General features: G+C 38.6%; 1 protein-coding gene and 1 pseudogene across 3 annotated transcripts in view; one reads left to right on the top strand and one right to left on the bottom strand.

The window, feature by feature from the left end:
* The window catches only part of GDF3 (growth differentiation factor 3), a 148831-nt gene extending 133047 nt beyond the window's left edge, over positions 1–15784 (top strand). Inside the window, exons 3-4 of one of the 2 annotated variants that reach the window (XM_082420302.1) lie at positions 7606–7767; positions 12882–15784. In XM_082420302.1, coding sequence (XP_082276428.1) covers positions 7606–7767; positions 12882–13708 — 989 coding nt within the window. In that variant the 3' untranslated portion in view covers positions 13709–15784. Of the gene's footprint in view, positions 1–5010; positions 7768–12881 lie in introns of those variants that run through there. The other variant, XM_082420301.1, reaches the window with a different exon arrangement.
* The window catches only part of LOC309640845 (negative elongation factor C/D pseudogene), a 187413-nt pseudogene that overhangs the window by 81238 nt on the left and 86114 nt on the right, over positions 1–20061 (bottom strand). The gene's annotated exons all lie outside the window — the stretch shown is intronic.

Below are 20061 nucleotides of genomic sequence, written 5' to 3'. Positions count from 1 at the left end.
TGATAGAGTTTCACAACTCTTTGACTTTGGGTTACATGGTAGTAATGTGATATCTTTCTGTGGTATTACTTGTCAACTTTTTCCAGACGGGCAAATAGATAAAGTGATTTTAGATGATTTGATGGGTAGCACCTAAGACAGTAAAATTCATGAAAATCAACAGAGACTTTATTTGTTTGTTTACATCCAGAACCTAATCACTTAATTACTTACCACTTGGACCATGGTCTGACATGTGTATTTGTGGAAAGCAAGTCTGTCTGGTGTAACCAAGAACCCCTATTGCTCTCTGAAGGTGGATTTAAGAATGTGGCTTTGGAGGCTAAAACTAGTTGGCTGAATAGCTACCCCCCCCCATAGATGTCCATATCCTAAACCCCCAAACCTGTGAATATGTTACCTTATATGCCAAAGGGACCTTATCAATTCAATTAAGTTAAGGATCTTGAGATGGGAAGATTATCCTCTATTGAGGTGATGTAATCACAAAAGTAATTACAAGTGATAAAGGAGATCAGAGTCAGAGCTATTTGAGGATGTTACTCTGCTGGCTTTGAAAATGGAAAAAGAGGTCACTAGCCAAGGAACGTAGACATACACTAGAAGCTGGAAAAGGCAAGGAAACAGATTCTCCCTTAGAGCCTCCAGAAAGAACACAGCTCTAAGCTATACATTTATTTTAACCCATTAAGACCTGTTTCAGACTTTTAACCTCCAGAACTGTAAGATAATAATTTGTGTTGTTTTAAGACACTAAATTTGTGGTAATTTTTTATAGCAGCAATAAGAAACTAATACACTGAGTCAAAAGAAAAACATTTAGAATAGTGCTTCTCAACCTGTCTATGGTGAAGGTTTAGCTTGTTGTTTTAATCTCCAATCATGGACCAAAATACTTATAAGATAAAATTGAAAAATTACTAGAAATTAAAATTTAAAAACATACAAAATCAAGCCCCACTGAAAAATAATGGATTCATCTGATATAACATTACTTTGTCAAATTGCTCTAAACATTCCTTAATATTTACTCTTGTTTTCTGCACTGGTGTCCTCAAGTAACAATTTGCAGATAGGCATAGGTTTACAGCCCACACTTGGAGTAGATTTTGGATCAGGAGGCTTTAATATTGAGTAGTGTACATTTGAGGTGACTGTGCCTAGAGATCTCAGCAGAACATCTAAACCTCAATTTGTGATCATCACACAGGAGGTGCAAAACCCTGCACTAGGAGTTTCTGATTACCTGATTCTGACCATTACTGAAAATGTTCCTTTTTCTTTTATTTATTTATTAATTTTTTTGACCACGCCAGGTGGCATGCAAGATCTTAGTTCCCTGACCAGGGATCGAACCAATGCCCCCTGCATTGGGAGTGCAGAGTCTTAACCACTGGACCGCCAGGGAAGTCCTTCCTTTTTCTTTTTTAAAGAAAAAATGTATTTGCTATAGTCCAAAATAATGTGAACAACAGAAATGTACATTTCTAAGAAAAGGTACAAATGGCTTAAAAATAAATCAACCTTAGTAATTAAAGAAGTCCAGGGAATTCCCTGGCGGTCCGGTGGTAAGGGCTCCCGCTTCCACTGCAGGGGGCAAGTGTTCGATCCCTGGTCGGTGAACTAAGATGCCACATGCCATGCAGCGCAGCGAAAAAAAAAAAGAAAAAGAAAAAAAAAAAGTCCAAATGAAGATATAAAGGATATATCAGTTACATCTCATCTTAAAAAGTGAAAGAAGGAAAGAGAATATCCAAGGCCAGCCAGAGTTATTAAAACTAAACTCTCGTTCACTACTTCTGGGCGTATAAATTGATAAATTATCTAAAACAGTTTATCCCGAAGAATTAAGGCCCTTAACAGTTTTTATGTACATTGAATTGATAATTAGACATAACTTAGTGAGAACATAATATGAAATGCAGATAGAATTTAATGTCATGTCATGAAATGCAGTTAAAGGCATAATTATTTAGTGTCTAAAGATTAAAAGAAACATTCCTAAATGAGTGAAAAATGGTATATTAATACAAAGTGATATTATTACATAGTCATTAGGGTGATTCTAAGGGATTTTATTCATTATTGTTTTGTTTTGGTAATGAGATAAAATTCTCAAGCTGTTAAATGCCAAGAATGAGGTTTTAACAGGATGTAAGATATGCTACAGGGGCTTCCCTGGCAGTCCAGTGGTTGGGACTCGGAGCTTCCACTGCAGGAGTCACAGTTTCCATCCCTGGTCTGGGAACTAGGACCCCACACGCTGCGCGGCCAAAACAAACACACAAAGCATGCTACAAATATTAACCCTGTGGACCTTTTGAATTTTTCTCCTAATGTCCCCTAACTACTCCTACTCAGACTATAGTTCTTGCTAATTGCCCACCCACAAAAAATAATTATAAATAAATAAATAATATACTTAATAGTAAAATACATCTAAGGAAGTGAAAAATCTCTAACTTTTTTTCTTGATGTCTACCTCAATTTAAAAAATTTTCTTTCTGAAAATTTATTTTCAGTGTGCTGGCTTTGCAGGCGCCCTCAGCAAATGTATACTCTATTTATTTGGGTAATCCCTCATTGCTGCGTCATTCCTCTCTTCTCTAAAGACTACTAAGAGAGATGTGCATGGTCACCAGGGTGTGGGTTATAATTAGTATGAGAAATCTCAATGAATTTTCCTTAATTCCTGAAGAGTCTTCTCAACTTTTCTATGTCCACACTAACGCTATGGCTTGCTATCATGTTTAGAGAGGATGGAGGGTGTGTCCACAATTCAGCTGAGTTAGAAAAGGTTAAAAGACAAAAAACAAGACAAAACAAAAAACCCCAGGTCTTTTTATTACAGGAAAAGGAGCTCACATATGTACAAATATCAGTAGGAGGGTGTGAGTGAGGTAGAACATCAGGGTTGGAGAAACTTCATTATTTGTTTGAAGTTCTCCTTAGTTCTTAAAATATTTCTTTACCTACGGGACTTTGTTTTGCAACTTCTATGTCCCTAATACTTACAACAGTTTTTTTAGACACTCAGTAAATATTTGTTCACTGACTGCCAGCAGCATCCAAATCACTTTGTGCTTTGGTGGTCAAGACTATGTTGTTTAAGTAACTTTTTGCTGATAATAAAATTAAAAAAACATTTATTATAAAAATTTGAAAAATATAGAAATTTACCCAAAAAATTACTAAGAAATAGCAATTGTTAATGTATTGATATCAATCTTTCCAAATTTTTTTCTGTACACATTTTTATAAAATTGGATTATTTTCTATATCTTTTTTTTTTTTTTTTTTTGCCTAAATTACTAAGGGTAAGTTTTTCTTTTTTTATTTCTTTTTTGGCCGTGCCACATGGCTTGTGGGATCTTAGTTCCCCAACCAGGGATTAAACCCGGGCCCTCAGTAGTAAGAGTGTGGAGTCCTAACCACTGGACCGTCAGGGAATTCCCAACCACTGGACCATCAGGGAATTCCCAAGGATGAGTTTTTCATGGATTAGTTTTCACGCTATTATGTATTCTTTTACAACATTATGTATGGCTGAGTAATAATAAAACTTATGAATGTTCTGCAACGCGTTTACTATTGTACAGTTAGGTTGTTTTTAAGTTTTCTCTATAGTAAATAATACTAAAATGAATACATTTGTAATTCTTTGTCCACTCTCATTACTTAATTCACTCAACAAATATTTATCAAGTACCCATCATCTGTCCCTGCCCTTTTGTAGTTTATATTCTAGTGGTTAAGAATAATATTCTAGGGGAATTCCCTGGCGGTCCAGTGGTTAGGATGTGGTGTGTTCAGTGCTGTGGGTCCAGGTTTGATCCCTGATCGAGGAACTAAAATGCTGCATGGCACTGCCAAAAAAAAAGAAGAAGAATATTCTAAAAGTGGAATTTCTGAACAAAGTGCATGAGCGTTTTTTAAAATTTATTTTTAAAAATTTTGGTAAAATGCACGTAATATGAAATTTATTGTTTAATCATTCTTATGTGTATGGTCCAGGGGCAGTAGGTACATTCACATTGTGCTACCATAACCACCAGCCATTTGCAGAACTGTTTTCATCTTGCAAAACAAAAACTCTATATCATTAAACCGTAACTCTCCATTCCCCATTCTCTCCTCCCCCAATCCCTGTAACCACCATTCTACTTTCGTCACTATGAATTTGACTACTCTAGGTACCTCATATGAGAAGGACACAATAGTTTTAAAACTTTTAATATATTTGCAAACTTTTATTCTAGGTATGTTATATTAATGTATACATCAGAGCTGAGTGTAATAATGTTTGTTTCCTTGCTTCCTCGTCTTTTTTTCACTTTGCTAATTGGATAGACAGACATTGTATTGCTTTAATTGCTTCTTTTCTTTTCTGAATTTTTGAATTTTATTTAATTTATTTTTTTATACAGCAGGTTCTTATTAGTTATCTATTTTATACATATTAGTGTATATATGTCAATCCCAATTTTAATTTGCTTCTTTTATTTATAAATTCTTTTTTTTTTTTAGATTGAAGTATAGTTGCGTTAGTTTCTGGTGTACAGCAAATGATTCAGTTGTATATATATACATATGTATATTCTTTTTTAATATTCTTTTCCATTATAGGTTGTTACAAGATATTGACTATAGTTCCCTGTGCTATACAGTAGGACTCTGTTGTTTATCTGTTTTATATATAGTAGTTTGTAACTGCTAATCCCAAACTCCCCTTCCCCTCTTTGGTAACCATAAGTTTCTTTTCTATTTTCTATGTCTGTGAGTCTGTTTTGTTTTTTCTGTTTGTTTTGTTTTGTTTTTGGCCACACTGAATGGCTGGTGTTGCCCAACCCGGGATTGAACCCGTGCCCCTGCATTGGAAGGGTAGAGCCCTAACCACTGCACTGAGAGGGAATCCCCTGTTTCCGTTTTGTAAATAAGTTCATTTGTACCATATTTTAGATTCCACATATAAGTGATATCGTATGATATTTGTCTTTGTGTGGTTTACGTTGCTTCTTTTTACGATTGAAGTTGAATATTTTTTATGCTTATGATCACAATAATTCTGTTGAACTGATATATTTCTCATTTTATTGATTAGAAAAACCAAAGGCCAGAGAAACAATTTTTCTAGGACCTCACTGCCAGTAAGTGATAGAGCTGAGATTTTAATCCAAGTCCATGAGTTCAGAACTGGTTCTATAATATTTAGCCATATTGTCTTGCTTTTGATTTTCTAATTAGGGCTGAAAGTCCAGAATTACAATGTTTTTTGTTTGTTTGTTTTGTTTTTTGTGTGTGTTTTATTTTTTAATTAAAATTTTTTTTAATTTTATACAATTTTGAAAGGTTACTTTCCATTTACAGTTATTACAAAATATTGGCTATATTCCCCGTGTTGTACAATACATCCTTGAGCCTGTCTTATACCCAGTAGTTTGTACCTCCCACTCTCCCACCCCTATATTGCCCCTCCCCACTCCCCTAGAATTATAGTGTTTTTGTTTGTAGAACCCTTAAAGAAGGTCAAATTTAATGCTGTAATTTTATAGGGAAAGAAAGTGAGACCCTTCATGATATCTCAAGCCATTCATATTCTATTTAAAAAATAGCCATGCTCATATTCAAGGAATGATTTAAATGAACTCAGACTCTTGCATCATCCCGTACAGAGGAGAGCGCTAACTTCATTAACTTCAGATGTCTGTTCTTTTTTTTTTCTTTCTTTCTTTTTTTTTTTTGGCTGTGCCACATGGCATGCGGGATCTTAGTTCCCCAACCACAGATCGAACCCACACCCCCCTGCAGTGGAAGCCTGGAGTCTTAACCACTGGACCGCCAGGGAAGTCCCTGTTTTTCTTTAATTAACAATAATCTTTTGGGCTTCCCTGGTGGCGCAGTGGTTAAGAATCCGCCTGCCAATGCAGGGAACACGGGTTCGAGCCCTGGTCTGGGAAGATCCCACATGCCACGGAGCAACTAAGCCCACGCATCACAACTACTGAGCCTGCACTGTAGAGCCCGCGTGCTACAACTACTGAGCCCATGTGCCTAGAGCCCACAGTCCACAACAAGAGAAGCCACTACAATGAGAAGCCTGCGCACTGCAACTAGAGAAAAGCCCGCTCACAGCAACGAAGACCCAATGCAGCCAAAAAAAAAAAAAAAACAATAGGTGGGAGAGAAACTGACCAAGATTCAGAGAGCCTGATGTAAAGGGTTTGAGTTTATGAATGGTTATAATTTCAGGGCAATGATTTGTGACCCCCAAGTCATTCATGACACTAGAAACCGCCCCCCTTCCCACCACTCTCAATTTAAAAGGTTCAAATGATAAATTTTCATAAAACAGTTGTTTACTGTTTATAAAAATGAAAGGCAATCAAAATATATATCTATATATACTCTTTCCATCTACAAATACTGCAGTAATAAAATTTATCAAGATAAAAAAATAGGTGGTATAAAATAATGTAAAATGATAAAGTGTCTGTTCTCAAAAAGCTTGAAAATTATTTGGGTGACAAACAAGCTAATTCTTCTATAGCATTTGAAAAATCTTATAATGGTTTGGCCAAAACAAAACAAAGAACCAAAACAGAAATTGATGTATGCTGCCTTGTTTAGACTGCTCAATAACCTATTTGCCTTTACACGTGTAGTTCCTTCAGCCCTGAATGTCTTACTGAAAAATGTCTGCTAAGCTTTGAAGTTTTCTCCACTGTGAACACTTTGTGTGTGCCTACCTTTTGGCAGGCTCTGTGCCGAGCACTTTAAACACATCATCTTATCAGATTCCTATGGCAAATTAGAAGGCAGGTTTTTCTTTTCAGTTGAGAAAACAAAATTTAGGAAGGTTAAGTGTCATGTCCAACATCACAGAGCTAATAAGTACTGGAACCAGAATTACCCAGTCAGTCTGATTTCTGACTTTTAATCAGGAAGGTCAAAGTTAGTGGAACAAAATTCAGTCCTAGAGCTGAAAACAGATGGGGAGTGTAGATCAACCTCCACAGGAGGGGTTTTCCCTCCCTGGTTTGGTTTTCCACCTGGCTGTGGCTATAGTTTAGTAGAACTCTACCTGTGTATTTGTCTAATTAGACTATGAATGACAAGACTTTCAATTACTAATAATATGTTCCTAGCACCCATCTCAGCGCCTTGCACATAATAGATGCTTAATAAATGTTTGTTAAAAGAATAAATGTGTATCTCCTTTCCACTCAGTCTACTGCTGACAAATCTCAGATTGTTGTAGAGTTAGGTCCATGCGTGGGTAATCTTTCTTTTGTGAATTTTTTTCTGGGAGAGCAGAGCTGGGGAAGAGAAAAAAAAAAATCTGTCCTTTTGTATCCAATTGCCTTTGAGGAGCTGGGAAGAGAGCAATTCACACCTGATTATCTTACATCAGATAAATTAGCAGCACCTGAGTTGCTGGGCAGTCAGGCGCTAGAGCTCTCTGCAGCCCCACTAGCCAGCTTCACCTCGGCTCAGTGGCCATGCTTCCTTCGCTGCCAGGCTTGGCTCTAGGCCTCCTGTTAATCCTGGCCTTGGGCCAGACATTCCAATTCCAAGAACATGTCTTTCTCCAATCTCTGGGCTTAGACAAAGAGCCTTCACCCAAGAAGTTCCAACCTGTGCCTTCCATCTTGAAGAGAATTTTCCAGGGTCAAGAGGCAGCAGCAACCACTGGCGTCTCTCAAGACTTGTGCTACGTGAAGGAGCTGGGTGTCAGTGGGAACATACTCCGACTTCTCCCAGATCAAGGTGAGGACATTGGAGTCTTTCCTAGAGATGAATCTGGTGTGAAGAAAGGAATAAAGGGGAAGTAACAATTACCGAGGGGTTCATGGACGGCCACGTACTGGTAATTTACACATTTTATCTTATTTAATCCCAACCACTGTCCTGAGAGGAAGGCAGGTATTCTTATCAAGTTTTTAACAGTAAGGAAATTGAGGCTCAGACAGTAGATAACCTGTAACCTATTCGAGATCATACAGCTAGTGTGTGAACAAAGCCAGGATTCAAAATGTTTTTTTCTGAATCAACAGCTTTGTGCTACAATTTAGGTGGAGGTGTGAGGGTAGAATTAGGGCTCAGTCTCCCACTCCTGAGCCCAAAATTTACTCATCCTGGTCCTCTGAGCTCAGTATCCCCGGGACTTTTGCTTCCCGCTCCACACCTCCCCATTACTTTTGATGGGTAGAAAAGGCTATTCTTGATTTGTAAATACAAGGCGATAATATATGCCATTGTCATACCCTTCAGATAATTCAATAATTTGCCAAACTGACCACCCACCAAAAATTACCCAGATCAACTGTTAAAAGTTGATTCTCCAGCCTAGTTCCTGACCCTCACGCCCCCACCCGATTCTTTTCTTTTTAATGTTTTTAAAAAACTAATTTATTTATTTTTGGCTGTGTTGGGTCTTCGTTGCTGCGCGCGGGCTTTCTGTAGTTGTGGGGAGCGGGGGCTACTCTTCATTGCAGCGCACAGGCTTCTCATTGCGGTGGCTTCTCTTGTTGTGGAGCACGGGCTCTAGGTGCACGGGCTTCAGAAGTTGTGGCACGTGGGCTCAGTAGTTGTGGCGCACGGGCTTAGTTGCTCCGTGTCATGTGGGGTCTTCCTGGACCAGGGCTCTAGCCCGTGTCCCCTGCATTGGCAGGCGGATTTTCAACCACTGCGCCACCAGGGAAGTCCCCCCCACCCGATTCTTATTCAAAGTCAGAGATGGGTGTTGTAATCTCCATTTCTATATAGCCTCCCAGGTGGTTGAGGTGGGAGGAATTGTGAGCCCTGGTTGGTTAGTTTTACAGCAACTGGAAATAAGATTTGAGTCCAAGAAGCATTTATTGGATGCCTGCTAAGTGCCGGCAGCTGTGTAAGACCATGAGAGTACAGAGATGAATGATAAAGTCAGCTTTTTAAGAGTTTATAGAAGACACATCAACAAACAGATGAGTTCCATACATTGTGCTAGGTGTCACGTTAGTCGCCTTGGGGGTGGGGCTTCAGGGATAATTCCTGGAGGAAGGTTAAGAGGTGGGGAGAGCTGGTGTGAAGGGTTTTCCAAGGAGAGAGTAGGAAATAGCTGAGGCTACTTCCTTCCCTCCACCATGGAAAAAAAAACTTTTAATTTTTGTGATGATCAAAATTCTATCTAATGGTACAGGAAAAGGACACGATCTCATTATCACGCCTCCCTAATGCTCCCCCTAGAGAAAACCACCATTAATAGTTGATGTATATTCTTCCAGACTTTTCTTCTTTGCATATATATAATATAAACTTGTAATATTTTTTTATAAATGGGATCATACTATACATTCCTCCAATATTATGAACATTTCGTTCAAGTCAGAACATATAGTCAACTTATCCTTGTTTTAATGGTTATATGATATTCCATTGTGTAGACATGCTACAATTTATGTAACTGATGCCCTGTTGATGAACATAAACATATTATAAACAGTGCAGCTTTATATCCATTTTGCGTGTGTGTGCGTGCACGCACTTTTTCTATTATTTCCCTGGATAAGTTCTTAGAAGGGGATTGTTGTATCAAAGAGTAGGCTCATTTATACTGTTTTTTTTTTTTTACATTTATACTTTTGATGTACAGCAAATATCCTTTAAAATTTATACTCCACATTGAGTGTGTGAGAATTCTCACTTAACTTTGACAGTAGTCTCTTTAAAATAGAAACTTATTGAAGTAAAGTGTACATTCAGAAAAGTGCATAAATTGTACAGAACAGCTCAGTGAAGTTTTGCAGAATAACTAGCACCCAGATCAAGAAACAGTACATGACCAGCACCCCAGAGGATCCTTCATGCCCCCTTCTGTTAATCACTACATCTCTACAAGGGTAACTGCTCTCCTGACGTCCAACATTACGTATTAGTTTTTCCTGTTTTTGAACTTCATGTAAGTGGAACTGTGGAATGTATCCATTTTCGTGTCTGGCTTCTTTCACTCAACATTACATTTGTGAGATTTATCCATGTTGTGTGTATTTGTAGTTCATTTTCATTGCTGTATAGGATTTTATTCTGTTCGTATGTGACAGTGGACTTATCCATGCTGCACTGGCTGGCCATTAGGTAACAACACTCTTTTAGCTTTTAATTTTTGTTAATCTGGTAGCAAAACATGATCTCGTTGTTTTAATATGTTTCTTTAATAAGGTGGAATGATGCCCTTTCAAATGGATAATGAATCATTTATTTGCTTATTTGTTTAAGACTCAGAATATAGTCTTTTTTTTCTTCCAGCTTTATTGAGATATAATTGACATACAACACTGTATAAGTCTAAGGTGTACAGCACAATGATTTGATTTACATATATCACAAGATAATTATCTCCATAAGTATAGTGAGGGAAGTCCCTGGCGGTCCAGTGGTTAGGACTTGGCGCTTTCACTGCCATAGCTTAGGTTCGATCCCTGATTGGGGAACTAAAATCCCACAAGCCGTGTTGTGCAGCCAAAACAACAACAACAACAAACCCAACAAGTATAGCGAACATCCACTGTCTCAGATAGATACAAAGTTACAGAAATAGAAAAAAATTTTTTCCTTGTGCTAAAAACTTAGAATTTACTTACTCTTTTATACACGACATACAGCAGTGTTGACTATATTTATCATGTTTATTATCTTAAAATGTGAATCATTCATTTTTATTTTTCAAATAATTGTATTATTATTTGAAAATTTATACTTTAAATTTTCAAATTTATACATTAAATAATGTATACATTATTTATACATTATGACCCTTTTCCTATTGAGGATTCTTTTCCTTAATGATTTGTGAGGCCTCTTAATCATTTGTAAAAGCTCTTTATAGACATATTACAAGTATCCTTGGTTGTTCTTTCTGCTTTTAATTTTGTTAATGATGTCTTTTGAATATAGAAGTTTTTTATTTTCATGTTTTCAAATCTGTTCATCTTTTCCTCTCTGTCTTTTGGGGTTTTTTCACGCCTAAGGAATGTGATTTAGCGATAAGAGTAAAAAGTGAGACTATTATGTTAGAATTAAAGCCGTGAACAGGAGAGATCAACTGTTCAGAGAGGCTGAGAAGGATAAGCACTGTGAAAACATCCTTGCATTTGCTCGTTAGTCAACACTTAAAGATGTTTATTTCAGTGGACCAGTAAGGGTAAGAGAGTTGGGCAATAACAAGAATATATGGTAAGCAGCAGAGACAGCAAACATAGACTAATCTTTTTAAGAAGATGGTCAATGAAAAGAAACGGAGAGATGATACAGTAGACTTGAACAGGAACCTGGGTAATTTTAAATGCTTTTTAATTTTGTTGTTTTTTAAATGAGCGTGAAGAGGCATTGTGGTGGAATGGTTAGAATACCTGGGTTTCCATTGTAATTTCTCCACAAGATGAATGACCTTAGAAAAGCTCTTAGGGTAGAGCCACCCTACCAAACAAAATGGTGGCATCAGGTCAAAGAAGTTATTTGTGGAGAGAGAGAAATCGAAGATGCAAAACAAACAAACAAATAAACCAAAGGGTAAATGTATCCTCTATTGGGCCTTTTCCTAGAGGAGTAGGTGATGTTTGAAAATCTAAGCAGAGACGTTAGCTTTGAAAACAGGGAGAGTTCAGCACAATTTCAAAAGATACAGAGAAGGGGGTCCATGTGGAGAAATTGAAGAATCACATTGCATCTCAATTTCCAGTGAAGTGGGAGAAGTATTCAAAAGTATAAGACTAGAAATTATTGACATTAAAAACTGTGGGCTTTAGATAAGAATTACCTAAGGATGAAACATAAGGGAGCTCCAGAGGGCCAGCCTTGGCTGGATGACAGGTGTTTGTTTTGAAGTAAATCTAAGTGGTTACAACACCTGACAGCGTAGGACGTTCTTAAACGTTTTTGTGCAATAGGTCCCTTTAGCTGGCAGTTGAAGCCAATGAACCCCTTCTCAGAAAAAGGTTTATATGCCTAAGATAAAATATTTAGAATTTTAAAAGAAATCAATTAAATACTGAAATACATTTATAGAAATATTTTAAAAATGAATGTGTGGGGCTTCCCTGGTGGCGCAGTGGTTGAGAATCTGCCTGCCAATGCAGGGGACACGGGTTTGAGCCCTGATCTGGGAAGATCCCACATGCCGCGGAGCAACTAGGCCCGTGAGCCACAGTTGCTGAGCCTGCACGTCTGGAGCCTGTGCTCCGCAACAAGAGAGGCCGCGATAGTGAAGAGGCCCGCGCACCACGATGAAGAGTGGCCCCCGCTTGCCGCAACTAGAGAAAGCCCTCGCACAGAAATGAAGACCCAACAGAGCCATAAATAAATAAATAAATAAATTAATTAATTAAAAAAAAAGAATGTGTGTATAGTAATGCATATGATGTTTTATTCATGCAACAAATAACAAGATCTAAAGAAGGGACTATACCATCAATTCAAAGTAGTTCGAGCATAAATGTTATTTTAAGCTATTTGCAACAACTTAATGTATGAACATACCTATGATTTTTATTGGTAACAGTGTCATAGGCCCTTACAATATTATTGGGATTTGTTGCCTATATTCATAATTGAAAGAAATGCTAAATGTCACTTAGAGTTTCGTGAAGATAAAGATGTGATTCTTATTCCCATCCAAGATTATAGACCTTCTAAATTCTATTCAGGATCCCTTGGGGACCGGCAATATGAAGATAAGAACCTCTGGCCATAAATAAGGAGTGAGAGAAACAAATCCTCCCAAATGGCAGAGTTTAAGTATGGCTGAGAATTTCCTGCCCTTGTTTTGTATATGTGGATATACATACAACATTTGACATTTACATCACACAGGTGGAGGTGACTCACATCTCTCTGTCCCCATCTAGGTTTCTTCCTTTACTCCGAGAGCCTTTCCCAAGCCTGCTCCCGCCTACAGAAGCTCCTCTCCTTTAACCTGTCAGCGATTAAAGATGAGGAGCAGTTAACAATGGCCCAGCTGGGCCTGGACTTGGGGCCCAACACTTACTATAACCTGGGACCAGAACTGGAATTGGCTCTGTCCCTGGTTCAGGAGCCACACGTGCGGGGCCAGGCCACCCCAAAGACAGGTAAAATGTTTGCACTGCAGTCAGTACCATGGCCTCAAGGTGTCCTTCACTTCAGTCTGTTGGATGTGGCTAAGAGGAATAATTACTCCCGAAAGAACTTAGGTTTGTTCCTAGAGATACTGGTCAAAGGAGGTAGAGCCTCTGGGGTGAATTTTCAGCTTGAGGACACCTGCGCCAGACTGAGACGTTCTCTTCACGCTTCCCTGTTGGTGGTCACCCTCAACCCTGAGCAGTGCCACCCTCCTACCCGCAAAAGGAGAGCAGCCATCCCTGCCTCTAAGGCTTCTTGCAAGAAACTCTGCCATCGTCACCAGCTGTTCATCAACTTCCGGGACCTGGGTTGGCACAAGTGGATCATCGCCCCCAAGGGTTTCATGGCAAATTACTGCCACGGAGATTGTCCTTTCTCACTGACCACCTCCCTCAACAGCTCTAATTATGCTTTCATGCAAGCGCTGATGCACGCCATTGACCCAGCAGTTCCCCAGGCTGTCTGCATTCCCACCAAGCTGTCCCCCATCTCCATGCTCTATCAGGACAACGATGACAATGTCATTCTACGGCATTATGAAAACATGGTAGTTGATGAGTGCGGGTGTGGCTAGACTGTCAGCAATAGAACAGAAGGGGTGTTCTCGGGGTAAATGTTCTAATAAAACTATCTGGCTTATGACCTTCGGATCTGAATTGTCAGTATATTTATGTTTACAATTTGTCTTCTTGGAAAATCCATCATGATTAATGATGTCCCAAGTTACACTTACATACATACACACACACAGCCTTAATGATCTTAGTTAAATTTCTGCATTACGCTCATGGGAGTATATTAGATTCTAGATAGAAGGAAACAGTCATTTATTGATCGCCTATTATGGGCAGGCATTATTCTATGTGTTCCTTATAAATATATTTCACTGGTCTTTGAGGTAAACATTATTATTTATGTTTCATAGATAAAGAAGCTGAGATTCAGAGCAGCTAAATATCCAATTTTTCTAAAGTCATCTACTTTGTGAATTCCCTGGCGGTCCAGTGGTTAGGACTCAGCACTTTCACCACCGAGGCCCGGGTTCAATCCATAGCTGGGGAACTAAGATCCCACAAGCAGCACGGCACAACTGCAGAAAAATAAATAGAATAAAGTTTAAAAAAATAAAATAAAATCAACTTTCCCTGCCAGACCTCATATGCTATGCTAACAGTGTTACTTAAAAGTATATATATATATATATATATATATATATATATATAGGGACTTCCCTGGTGGTAAGACTCCGCACTCCCAATGCAGGGGGCCTGGGTTCGATCCCTGGTCAGGGAACTAGATCCAGCATGCCACAACTAAAGATCCTGTGCACCCAAATAAATAAATAAATAAACTTAAAAAATATATATATATATAAAATAATGTAGAAAAATATATCAAAAGAGTACTTGAAATCTATATTGATACCTATATTTCCTTCTGGTCTTTTATGAATATTATATATGATTCCTATAGCTAAGATCAGAGCGTACATATAATTTTGTATCTTCCTGTATTCACTTATAGAAATTTTTTTCAAATCACCAACATCTACATAGTTAATTTAATGACTGTATTATATACAATTATTTAGATACATATTTTACGTAAAAGAATGTTTATCATTGGACATTGTGTTATTTGCAATTTTCATGGTGGAATAGTGTTATGACTCTGTTCACAAATCATTCTCCACATTTTGTCCCCATCTCCTTAGAAAAATTTCAGACATGAAATTACAGGGTTAAAAGTATAAGTTGACTCTTCTATAATTAATAGAAGATATATATTAAATAAAATATATAGATCTTAAAACAAATATGCATATATTATGGGGTAAAATGCAAAATTCACATGGACTTCAAATGTAAAACTCTAGAGTTGGTAGGATACTTTGGGTTATATCAGGAAGTATGAGGTCACTTACTTCTCTTGTTTGGAGAATTGAAGAGGAAAAGTCTGAATCACTGCTTTATTTAGTCATTTCTTTGATTCCGATTGTCACTACCTTAAATCAACCTCACCATTCTCATCTGTATTATTGCTGTCATTTTTAACCTGATCTTTTGTTTTTATTTAAAAATTTTAAAATGTAGATTATTATAATTTAACTATATTACAAATATATGCAAAACGCCTGCATAACCCTCCGAGTCTCTTTTCCCATCCTCCTAATGAAACCACCATCCTGAGTTTGGTGTCCACCTTTCCCATTCATTTCTTTATAATTTTACTACATATATTTGGATCCATAGACATTATAAAGTGTTGCTTCACAAATATGTAAACTTTAGAGAAACAATATTGCAGTGTATTTTTCTAACCCTTTTTTTCCTCTTAAATTATTATTTCAGAAATTCTTATAGGTTGATATGAGTATGAATATAACTGATTTTTTTCATAGCTGGATAGTAATCCATTACATGCATATTACACAACTGGTTTATCCATTATGCTGTTATTGGACACTAAGGACATTCACACAGACTGTTAATCATGTCTATAGAGTGGATACAAAATCTCTTGGCAATCTATTTGTCTAGGACTTTGGTGTAGGGCAGCCGTGAGTATACACAATTTGTAAGGACATTGGAGAAGAAACTACAGAGATTGTAACAACTCTAAATGCACATCTTGAACACAAACAAAAGTGATCTTTAAAACGCACTCAGGGACTTCCCTGGCAGTCCAGTGGTTAAGACTCGGTGCTCCCCCTGCAGGGGGCATGGGTTCGATCCCTGGTTAGGGAATTAAGATCCTGCATAAGCGCAGCGCTGCCAAAAAAAAAAAAAACGCACTCAGCTTGTCAAGCGTGTCATTGGAATGAGAAACACTGTTCTGATGGTATCAGTGAGAAGATGACTTTGGACAAACCATCATTCAGAACGAGTTAGTGGAACAATTGGGACAAAGCCAACAGTAGTAACCAACATGTTTACAAAGCACTTTCAGATTATATTTGTTTAAGAGCTAAGAAGTTGTTGGAACAGAAGAAAGATCCATGGATGGTTGTTTTGCTTTGCCATTGCGGTCCCAGCCGTATCCTCTGTTTTGAGGGGCCAGGATTTTTGGATGTACCCTCAGACTTGAACAAGGAAGTCTGATTAGCATATGCAAAAGTCATAAAAATTTCACATGTGAACCAGTTATCAGTGTGTGAGTTTACGATAAGATGCCAAGGGAAGAGGGCCAGCCAGCATACTGGGTTTCATTAAAAATAAAAGTGCACAAGTGGTCATCCGAATGTGTATTAGGAAATCAGAGGAAAGGAGTTAGTTGAAATCTAAATGGCAAGATTCATGAACCTCCAGATCCAGATACTAGAGGAATTCTAGTCATTTCAGACCATGCCGCTCCTATTAATATTCTTCAATAAGGAATCCAACAATATGCTTGGTTGAATTCTGGCTTTCTTATTTGTAATATTCCATGCCAGGTCTATTTTCTTGAGTACGTAAGCTGCTCATATTGATTGGGGTGATCCCAAATCATGTTGGTCAAACATTACAAATCATCCTGTTGGGCAGATTATTTCTGAAGTAAATTATCTCTAGTTTTACTTTTATTATTTATTGAGTGTCTATTATATGCCAATTACTGTACTAGGTCTTGGGAAATAAAGATAGATGGTCACTTTCACCATAGTGCTTAAAATCTAGCTTATTTGGCTATAAATTATTCAAATATCTATAAGTGAAAAATTAGCATACACCCCAATATGTGAATATTTAATTATTGAAATTATAATAATTAATGACTATGTTACTATATTGAATATTAAGTGAAAATTAGCATATACCACAATATATGAATACTTAATTATTCAAATTATATTAATTAACTACTATATGACTATATGGTACTTTAAAAGTTTTAAACAGAAGTTCTAATGCTTTCTTCCCTCATCTCAGTGTCTCAGGGATAGAAGTTCTAATATTTTCTTTACCCCACCCAGATGTTTCAAGGTGTATGTCCCCCAGGCTGCATGTACCTCACTTTTGATACTACTTTTTTTTTGGCCACGCCTCGGCTTTCAGGATCTCAGTTCCCCAACCAGGGATTGAACCCGGGTCACGGCAATGAAAGCCTGAATCCTAACCACTAGGCCACCAGGGAACTCTCTACTTTTTTTTTTTTTTTTTTTTTTTTTTGACTGAGTACGACATTGATTATGATAATCCTGTTCTGACACCAGCCTGATGATGATCAACCTTTCTTTCATGACCTTTCTTACCTTAAAACTTGAGTTCTTTGGGTTAATTACTGAAATTGCAATAATGTATCATCAACCTGACTGACCACAATTCCTGAGGCTGCTTTGCTAAATTTACTTCTGAATTGAACTGAATTGTTACTGACAGTTTCCTGAGTTGAAGAAATAGATTTTGATTTGGGGGGTGGGGGGCGTGTCTGTTACTGACAGATTTCCTGAGTTGAAGAAATAGATTTTGATTTGTGGGGGGGGTGGTGTGTGTCTGTTACTCACAGATTTCCTGAGTTGAAGAAATAGATTTTGATTTGGGGGGGGGCGGTGTCTGTGTTTAATACCTTCATGTTATTTTTTTAAATTATTAAAAAGATAGTGGCTATTTCCTTCCGCTAGTAGTTCTGCTGTTGGCAGTTTTATTCACTCCTGAGTTAATCAAGTTATGTCCTGATGTCACACATGAAACTAGAGAGAAACATGCATTACTGGCCTCCTGGCTTTGTTGCCATATTATCCTACTTCTTTTTAGAATCTTAAATGTCCAGTTAGATTGGTCTATAAATAGGCATGTGCAGGTGAATGTTTTAACTCACTTTGACTTGCTTTTCAGATGACCTGTTTGGTTTCTGCTTAGTTTTATCATTGCACCTGGTATTTTTCTCTTTTGAACACTCCCCTTTACACTCCCCTCTTTGTAAGCATTCTTCATCCCAAAGAGAAGGTCACAGTTCAATAACCTCGAGAATCACAGAAGCCCATCACGAGACCACCTGATGCCAGCCTTGACCGTCTTCAGATGATCTCTGGATGGAAAAGAATGCAGACCCTGAACATACCCTGATCTTTATCAACCACTCTGCTCCTTGAACCATTACTCCTCACTGCCCCCTCCGAGGAAGACACACAGTCTTGAGGGCATTAAGCCCACTGTGGCCCCCTTTGCCTGGCAAAGCAATAAAGCTATTTTTTTCTGCTTCACCCAAAACTCTGTCTCGGAGATTCAATTTGATCCCAGTGTACAGAGTCTGGGTTTAGGCAACAAATTTGGTGGCTCATATGGGGGAAAAACTCAGGGACGGCCCCACTGGGGTCCCTTGGCTCGATCGGAAGCTCTGAGGTTCATGCCAGCCTCTTATACAGAGCGGAGGGTTGGAGGACTCCTTAAAAGGCCAGATCGCCTGGGACCTGTTGTTTGGAAAGGTCGAGCCCGGGTTATACCCAGCCCACCATGCTGGCAGTCAGAACAACAAGGCGGGAGCAGAGGGAGAAATGGGGTCGCCCTAGCATCTGCCAAGGCCACCTTCGCCTCAAGTACACTCCCTTCTTCCTCCTCCCACCAGCCTGAACTTCCTACTCCGAGGAATTATTTTGGGGAAGAAGGAAAACTACATTTGGAACGTTGCAACACCTTGGCCAGCATTAGGGTAAGTCCCCCAGCTTGCACTCCGAGGCCCCTTTGACCTTGTCTGTTTGGGGAACTCCTGGTTCCCATTGGGGGGATTCCCCATTTCAGGAATCCCATTTGGAAGGCGCCTCTTGGACTAAAGTCACGGGCTTAGTGGGACTTGGAAGCCAATTTGAGCTTAGTGGGCCTTGGAAGTCAATTTGAGCTTTGTGCTGTTTGGGTTTGTTGTTCTGGTTTGAGGCTCCCGTTTGCTGGTGAGGATTCTGATTTGCTTTTGGTCTGTGCCCGCATGAATGTTTTTCTGACTGAATAAGGGAAGCACTTCTTTGATTCCATCCAACAGCCCCCTGGGGAAAATTCTGGCAGGCTGGTGGACCTATAGTTATAAACCTATGACTAAAAAAAGAATCATATTTTATTGTAATTCTGTTTGGCCAATGTACATTCTTGAAAGTGAGTAGAGGTGGCCTTTGTATAGTAGCCTAAATTCTTGTATCATTCTCCAGCTAGAATCGTTTTGTCACAGGAATGGAAGGCAAGGGAGATCCCGTATGTTCAAGCAATTATGCAATTACATAATAAAGAAAGTGAGGGACTTCCCTGGCGGTCCAGTGATTAGGATTCTGCGCTTCCACTGCATGGGGCACAGGTTCCATTCCTGGTTGGGGAACTAAGATTCCACCTGCCATGAAAAAAGAAAAAACAAACAAACAAACAAAAAGTGAGCAGCCAGGTAGTAGATTGATGGTACAAAGAGAAAAGAAAAGATCTCTTCCTCCAATGGTGGAGGATTCCAGGATTCCAAATGAAAAGCTGGATGAAGATTTTACAATGCTGGCTGTTATGAATCCATGTAGCCCTAATTTTGCCCAGCACCACCTGCTCCTCCCTTGTTGATGGAGGCTCCCGGGGCACCTCCACCGCCACCTCCATCACTGCAAGCACCACTTAGTAGCCTATCTGTGCCCATCTGTAACAGGGAAGAGCAAAATCTATTTCTTTTACCTTTGCTTTTTGTTGCTTTTGTTATTATAATCACTAAAAGGATGGTGTCTATAGCTGTAAGCATACATAATGGCCTGCCACAGGGAACCCTGCCCCTCTGCCTGAATGTGAAACTATTGGTTCAAGGTGGCAGAGTAGAAGGACATGCGCTCACTCCCTCTTGTGAGAGCACTGGAATCACAACTAACTGCTGAACAATCATCGACAGGAAGACATTGAAACTCACCAAAAAAGATACCCTACATCCAAAAACAAAGGAGAAGCTGCAATGAGATGGTAGGAGGGGCACAATCACAATAAAATCAAATCCCAT

The sequence above is a fragment of the Balaenoptera physalus genome (assembly GCF_965194825.1).
Source record: "Balaenoptera physalus genome assembly, chromosome: 13".
Classification (NCBI taxonomy): Eukaryota; Metazoa; Chordata; class Mammalia; order Artiodactyla; family Balaenopteridae; genus Balaenoptera; species Balaenoptera physalus.
This window is presented reverse-complemented; position numbering and strand designations above follow the sequence as displayed.